Source organism: Primulina tabacum, chromosome 4 (assembly GCF_025594145.1).
Source record: "Primulina tabacum isolate GXHZ01 chromosome 4, ASM2559414v2, whole genome shotgun sequence".
Taxonomy (NCBI): Eukaryota; Viridiplantae; Streptophyta; class Magnoliopsida; order Lamiales; family Gesneriaceae; genus Primulina; species Primulina tabacum.
Window position 1 is genome coordinate 44,917,684 of NC_134553.1, and position 8,878 is coordinate 44,926,561.

The 8,878-nt window shown below is 33.2% G+C and overlaps 1 protein-coding gene across 1 annotated transcript; it reads right to left on the bottom strand.

Moving 5' to 3' along the window:
* Positions 1-595: 595 nt before the first annotated feature.
* On the bottom strand, positions 596-4,221 carry LOC142543398 (protein ABCI12, chloroplastic). Its single transcript, XM_075650637.1, is given in 8 exon segments — positions 596-787; positions 1,009-1,073; positions 1,565-1,640; positions 1,759-1,923; positions 2,272-2,508; positions 2,685-2,801; positions 3,799-3,978; positions 3,980-4,221. Coding segments are annotated over 8 exon segments (1,197 nt in total). The 5' UTR covers positions 4,196-4,221; the 3' UTR covers positions 596-646.
* Between the last annotated feature and the right edge of the window lie 4,657 nt (positions 4,222-8,878).

Sequence of the window (8,878 nt, forward strand, 5' to 3'; positions counted from 1 at the left end):
CAAACTTGGTGTGGTAGAAACACCCCTTCGTTTGAGGGAGAGAGTTAAAACAAATATTTGAGTTAAAGCATTCCAAGATTAGTTACAGATTTGTAGCCTATATTTTTGCTTGAATAAGTAGTCCTTGTTACATGAGTCATCCCTATCTTGTAGCCATGTAACTCCTTAATTTTCTGATAAGTAGTTGTATCATCTACTATTTAATTGAATACAATATTAGTGCAAGCTGTGTGCTGCATTACAAAAATCCTCTGTTCTCCTTTTTCTATTTGTGCTTTACAGAAAGATGGTTGATTAGTTTGTAGAGAGAGAGGGGTGTATGTTTTGAAGTTTCACACACACATATTGTCTCAGCTGAATAGAGTAATCGTGAGTAGAGTAATCGAAATATGATACTTGAATTGCTATTTAAAATATTTGAGTTGCAGTGTTACTATCAGGTACAGCTTTTGGTAAAACGGCTAGCACTCGATCATCCAGATATATATATATATATATATATATATGTATGTAACCTGAGTTGTTTTTTCCCAATTAAAATTCACCATAAAATGAACACAAGCTAATATATATATATATATGTATGTAACCTGAGTTGTTTTTTCCCAATTAAAATTCACCATAAAATGAACACAAGCTAAGGTATCTATCTGGACAAAGTTGTAGCACCTATTAGACCAACAAGACAAAACAGAGAAACAATGTTAGCTATCAATGTAGATGCGCCAGCCGTCAAGAGTACTTTGTGAGAATCACAGTCTCCTCGAAATCCTCTCACAATCATTGCCTGCAAAGCCAAAGAAAGCACAGTTTTATCTTTTGAAACATTAATTCTCACGTTAGAAAGAAGAGCTAGCGACGAGCATTTTGAAGAACCACACCATTGAACGAGGAGTTTTTCTGAAAGAAATAAGCCATAAGACAGCAACACAAGGAAATGAATTGATAACAAGGACAGAAGCTGAGAAAATGAAACGTGATGTGAAGAGCGAAAGGTAAATTGCATACCTGGGATATCTGTTCTGCATGGCTGTAAATATTTTTGAAGATCCGACGAATATATGCGAAGAAAACTGCAAGGAAATAAGTTTTGAATATATCAATGATGATGCCTGGGAAAGAGAGAACCATGGTCTCATAGTAACAATAAAATCATTCTTGAATGATAAAAAAGGTGGTCAACTTTCGCTAGCCACTCTTCAATTAAAAGCAGCAGCATAAGTAATGTCTTCTCCCAGCAATCATATGAAATCTCTTGATCTTTCATTAGACAATAAATAGTAAACAAGTTTCTCACAACACGTTGTTCTAATGCCGGGCCCAGGTCAAGCAAGCCTGTTGAACCTAAGAATGCCTCAAAGTAGCACTGATACATGTGTAAACATCAGGGTTGTTTCAACAAAAATAACGAAACAACTCTGTTTCATTTCATGCAAAAGAATCACATCAAGCAAAGAAGCAAGAGGGAAAATTTAATCCTAAAACAATCTTTCCTGTAGAAGCATGAATGTATAATTTCAAGGTTAAAAAAAGATAAATGAGGAGCTTTCAAGTTGAAGAAAACCATCAATTGTCTCTAGCGTCGTCAACTCTTTCCATCTTATCCTGCGAGATATAATTCCTAAAGCCACATTGCGGACCTGAAAGTGCATAGAGAGAGAAAACAGAACCAAAAGTTTCAGGGTTACTCATCCATAAAGATTTGAAGCTCAATGATCAACCTTTAAAATGTAAATCATTCATTATAATATATTGCACCTCATCAAACACTAGATTGATGAATCTTAATGAAAGCAGGAGAGTAAGTATGACTTCAGACACCGGGACACCAAGGCGAGACAGAGGGCGAATAAACCATTGCAAAGCAAATGCAAGCTGCTCTGATGTTGTTGTTGTTAAACAAAGACTTGCACTTTGGAAGATCTTTTACAAAAAAGGAATTACAGGCTTCATTAGAAATATAGGCACATGACAGTCGCATAAGAAACTAATTTAAGGTCAAGGATTATGGTAAGTAGAGTAACAGCACGATGCAGGAAAATGAATGATTTGTACATGCAATACACTGTAAATTAATAACTGCGGCATATTTAACATCAAAATACTAAAATAAATAATAATCGAATGCTCTAATCCTTAAAATACTTTAAAAAACTAAATCAATAATCCCAACCAATCTCAATATATAAACCATATCCAGCCACATACTCTGGACTTAAAAAGTATTCTCTGAAATCTACATATACAAAAGTATGTCCAGATTTATCTTACTGTAAATGTTAAACATGCTGCTGTAGTAGCTGCTGAAAGGCCTTTACTGGTTAGTAATAGGGGACCCAACTTCATTATCACGTATCTATAACGTTCAAAAGATACTGGAAGAGTCGGCAATCTTGTCAGTGAAGATGGTGGGTTTCTTGAACACAGAAGGGAAGGTGCACTATCAGTACTAAGCCCCAAGAATACAAATAAGATACCACAGAGCAGAGACACTCTTCCCAATTGATCCTACAACAATATTGGACACTTAATAAGACAGATTCCTGCATAAACACGAGTGAAATTACAATAAATATCCCACCAAACAAAACTAAGTATATTTTAGTTCATGAAAGATGCGAAAATTAACTTCCTCTGTCAAGTGCGTTACAGATAAAGACTTCAAAACTAGCAAGAAACCTTACCATCCACACCTCAGTAGGCTGAACCCACACGGACAATAAGGCAAGATAGATAACTATCCCCAGACGAATTGTTGTATCTGATCTTGCTGGTAAAATAACAAGCGCAAGTAGCCATGCCTACATTTAATAGGCACTAATGTAAATAAAAATAAGCACCACAAAAACACACATAAAGAAAATAAGACTCCACATATAAAAATAGACAATTCTGCAAATAGGCATATAAATACTTCGTCTCACTCATAAAAACCAAAATTCTACATAATCTAAAACTTATTCTAGCAAGTTTATTCTTAACTAAAGTTCCCTACAACAAGGTAGATGAATATTATAATTCCTCTTACAGTTTTATATTTTCTTCAAATATGGACGTGTGCCATAGGTGCCGACCCAATTATCTTTTCTATATGTTTCACATTTCTTCGTAGAATGCAAAGAAAAGCATATGAAGTGTATTCCCGGCAAATCACATGGCAATCATCTTACTAACCTGAAGACAAGGTGCGGTAATCAAATATCTAGGCTCATTTAAAATTTGATGAAACAAACGAATCATATCATTTCGATCAGAGCTCATATCTAAAGACTCATCCCTTCTTAAATTGATTATAAATCCCGAACAAATTGAGGGGATTAAACTATCATAATACTAGCCTTATGTCCCTTGTAACTTTTCTCATCGGCTCTGAGTAAATAAGAAGCAGTAGCCCTGAATTATTGATCCTGTTTTATTCCAACTCATGTCACTAGTACTGATTATATAATTACAGGTAGAATCATCAAACGCAGAAACTCTGAAACTACACAAGAGCTAGTATTACCATACCAAAAAGAATTCTTTTTCCAGTTATGTTCTTCAAAATACACGATACAAGCAAGAAACTAAAATAAACTCACACCAGTAAGATGATTAAATTTCATAAAGTTCTAACTTAGTTAGGTTAAAATGGGAAAAAAAAGAAGATAAAAAACGCTAATCACACAACACCCCAATCTCAAAACACAATAGTTACTTGCTAACCACAAAATAACAAAAGCACCAGCAATGAATCAAGAAAATGCACCACTTTAAATCATTTTCAACAAACCGAAATCTCTGAAAGATTAAAAATACCATCTTGATTCTGGGGTCTACAGTGTGCAAAAAAGTGGTGGGAGAAGATATGTACTGAGCTAGGGGACTAGAAGTTGTTCCAGCTATGGCTCCAAACACTTTCTCAGCAGCAAAAAGATTCGTGGGAATCCATTTTTCCCAGTTTTTAGGGCCCCCAATTGCTTCATTGTTGTCATTTGCGCTTACACTTCACATGGTATCTTAATCTTTTACAGAGGTGGCGGTGTTGTAATATTTGGTTCAAGATTATTCGAGGAAACTTAAAAGTGCGGAATGAAGAAAGAGATGGATTCACGAGAAGTAATTTTAGATGGCAACTAAGCAACTTCGAATTCATGGGTGAGAGGACGGATTGGGTAGCGATGGAAGCTGGAGCGGAGGAACTTAAGCAGGACATAGGATTATAAAAATTTAAATTACAATTTGCCCCCACTTGTTGCCTGAATACCAATTCACCCTAATATATAAATTACAACAACCCCCCACTTTTAGCCTGAATACCAATTTCACCCTGCGATATATATATATATACACATATATATATATATATTACAATTCGCCCCTAGCCTGAATACCAATTTCACCGTACTATATAGTTTCTCATTGGATTTATTTCTGATAACAGAGAAGAGATAAGACAACATGATAACACGAGATCTGACAACCATAATCAGAAAATATTGATATTTTTTTTAACTCATCATTAAACAAAAATTATATTTTGTCTCTATATTAAAAGTTCACAACTTATTAAATACATTAAAACCTATTATCCAAAACTTTAGTCGATTAATTTATTTTGGGTTTAATCTAAATAGACAATTCATAATACATAATTATTCAAAGAACAAACAATATAAAATTGATCCAACAATCTCTCACTTAGACTATATGTATAACCTTACAATTATGTTTTGTGAAAATAACCTCATGAGCTCAAAATTTTTTGTCATTCCTGAGATGTATCTATAACCATTCTAGACCATCAATCATATCAATATAAGATCAAAGCAGTCTTTGCTACGCTTGTAGTAACTAGATTCATCAATGGTTCCATATACCAAAACAACTGAATATATGGATTATGAAATGGATGTGTAGTATATAAAAACTTCATGCAATGTGATCACAACATGTCTATTTCAATCAGTCATCCTAAACATAATTGAGATCAAACGTTGACAATAATCAAAGTGTGAATAAATTGAAATTTATTTATGAATAAAATAACTTTAAATAATCATAATTGAAAAAGGTCGATAACAGAAAAACATCAAAAATAACAAACTTTCGCTAAAAATTAATATAATCAACTGACATAACACACATACGAGCAGTGTGCTCATGAAACATTTTGGGTAGTTGTCCTTTTATAAGCCGATCCACAATCTTGAAGTTTGTACCGATATGTTCAATATACAACCGGTCACTCTGAATTCGTTCTTTAATAACCATGAACTTGATGTCAATATTTTTTATTTAGTAGAGTTCCTGATATTATTGGAATATAAAACTGATGGTTATTGGCACGATGTAAATTTAGTGGTTTTTCAATACCGTCAACATTGTGCAATCACATGACCAAGTTTCGTAGTCAAATCCCGTGATTGGATGTCTCATAACATGTTGTAAACTCAGCTGTCATTTTATCAGAGGTTATAAGAGACTGTTTAGCACTCTTCCAAGAAATGAAACCTTCACCAAGGAGATATATATATAGTCCGACGTAAATTTTATGCTATCTTGGCATCCAGCAAAATCGAAATCCGTATACCCAATGATCTCAAGCTGACCTAACTTCCAATATATGCGCATGTAATCTTTCGTTCTTCATAGTTACTATAAAAATCTTTTTGAATGATTTCCCATGTTTCACTGTTGGACTACTTAGGTATCTACCAAACATTCATGTAACAAATGCAATATCTGGACATGTACAGACATGAGCATACATTAGACTTCCTAGTGCATATGCATAGGAAATCTTCTCCATTTCTTTTTCCACAAAATCTTTATTTGTGCATTGTTTGAGACTAATTTGTCTCCCTTAGCCACATAGGTATCTATTGGTTTTTAATTATGCATCTCATATCGATTGAGAACTTTCTCGATATATCCTTTATGTGATAATCCAAGAATACATCGAGAGTAATCCCAATATATCTGGATGTCTAGTACAAAATATGCATTTTCAAGATCTTTCATCTCAAACTTTTTAACTAGAAATCTCTTAGTTTCATGCAATAGCCATATTTTGTTGGTAGGAGTAAGATATAATCAACATATAAAACAAGAAAAATATTATATTTCCCATTGAACTTATGGTATATATAATTATGGATCAAATTCATCTCAAAATCAAACGAGATGATCACTTGATGAAACTTGAAATACCATTGTCGAGATGTCTGCTTGAGTCCATAGATTGATTTTTTGAGTTTTCAAACCATGTTATTTGGATCTCCAGACACAAAATTTTATTGGTGCACCATATAAATTGTTTTATCAATGTCACTATTGAGAAAAGAAATCTTTACTTCCACCTGGTGTAACTCAACATTGAAATTCGCTACCAAATCCATCATAATCCTTAAAGACTCTTTTGAAGAAATTGGAGATAAATTTATTTATAATCAATGTCATCTTTATGTGTAAATATTTTTACGACAAGACGAGCTCTCTATATTTTCACATTGTATTTTGAATCCCTCATAGTTTTGAATATTAATTTGCAACCAATGGGCTTCGTAGCCTTAGGCAACGAGACAAGATCTTGCACGTCATTGTCTTCATGTAATTTATCTCTTCATTCATAGCATCATTCCACTTTAAATTGTTAGAACTTACCATAGATTGATGGAATTTGATAGGTACATTATCCATCATTTCAATGTCTACCTCATGTTCTTGAAGAAATAAAATATATTCATCTGGCATTGCATTTCTTCTCTCTCTCTAATGGACCTTCTTAATGATATATGTTCTATAGGTGCTTGAGTTTGTTCATATGGAATAATAGAAGGATCTCTAATATTGTCTTCATCTATTGTGCCTTGGTCAAGGTCAAGAATGTGATCCCGATCATTGGACAAAACACACCCAAAAAACCTATGAGAATATTTACATATTTATCTTCAAAGACAATATCTCTAGCTGTATCTCCCTCTACGAACTCAGCATCTTCAAAGAACCGGGCATTTCTCGACTCGAAATCAACTTAGTTTTGGGATCATAAAACTTGTATCCCCAGACGTTTCAGAGTATCCAATAAATAACAATTAACCGTCATTGAGTCTAGTTTCTTTTCATTAGGCTTATAAGGTATTGTCTCAATTGGACATCCCCAAACTTGTTAATACTTAAGACTAAGCTTTTTGTATGTCCAAAGTTCATAAGGCGTTTTGATTTCTTGTTTAGTTCAAATCATGTAAAAGATATACGCTGCAATATTTATTGTTTCTCATTATAGTGATTCATGTAAGATAGAATGACTAATCATACTCTTCACCATGTCTTTAAGCATTCTGTTTCGTCTCTCAGCAACATTATTTATAATGCGTGAACCTGGAATAATATATTGTGGGATGATAGGAATCTAGCAAAAGGTCCTAGACATTGTTCACTTGAACCATCATATCTACTATAGTATTCACCTCCACAGTCAGATCTAACGTTTTTAATCATTTAGCTAAGTTGATTTTCAACTACAACTTTATAAATTTTGTACACGTCTAATGACTACGTCTTTTCATGATTAAGATAAATGAAGTCATATTTTGAAAAATCGCATGTGAATGTTATAAAAAATTGTTTACCATTCTTTGAAGTCTGGAGAAAATGGTCCACAAATATCAATATGTATAAGTTTTAAGACACCTGAAATCATGTTAGCTTCAAATCTCCTTTTGTTTTTTTGTTTTTTGTTTATATAATTAACACAATTATTGAAATCTGTGTTATCTAAAAGGTGGAGAAATTCGTCTGACACAAGTCTATGTACTCTATTTTTATATATATGACCTAATATTTTGTGTCATAGTGCAACTGAATTCTCACTAATTAATTTTTTTGGTGAATTTACTTATTTGTAGGGATTCATTAAATGAAAAATAATATCCAACTAATAAAGATTATCATCGCCTGATAAAGACCGAGAACCAACAAGATTTAAATCACAAAACAAACTGAATATTCCATTTCCAAAATAGCAGAAAAAATCAAATTTGTCCAATGCGAAAATGGAAATCAAATTACGTCTAAAAGAAGGTACAATAAATGTTTCACAAATATCCAAATGAATTACAATCTGTAACAATAACCTGAATTTTCCCAATGCTTCAACTTGAACATTGTTGTCATCACCAATATAGATAAATATTTCAGTATCATTTGGTTATCGACAATCCAGATAGCCCTGCATAGTCACACTGATGTGAGTTGTTGCACCATAATTTATCCACCACATGTCTCGAGGCACTGGAGTCAAATTAACCTAAGAACAAATCATATTTAGAAACTTACCTTTTTTTAGCACGCCAAGTGTGGTAATTTGTGCATTGCTTCTTCATATGCATATCACCGATACAAAAGAAACAACCAGAACCATGAGAATCACTAAGATTATTTTGTTGTTTCTTTGAAGACTGTATACACATTGTTTCCTTATCCTTTGTTTTCTTCCATTTGTCCTTTGAAGTAGAGGCGAAATGAGCACTTTTTGTATTATCATGATTTATTATTTCCTCTTCCTGAACACAACGTGATATGAGCTCGTTCAGAGATCAAGTATCTTTCTGACATTTGTAGCTTGCTTTAAACTGATTGAACTATGTTGGAAGATATATCAAAACCAGATACACTAGCAAGTCCATAGAGAAGTCAAAGTTAAATGCTTTTAATCTAGAAGCAAGATGAGACACTTCCATATGTTCTCTCTTATATTGCATGTACCTTTATACTTAATTGAAACTAAGCTTGCCAAGAGCAATTTCATACTTTTCACTCTTTGCAATTATCTTTTCAAGTTCCTTAAATGAATTCTTTAGTTGTAGTAATGTTGTTAGACATCGTGCCCCTGAAG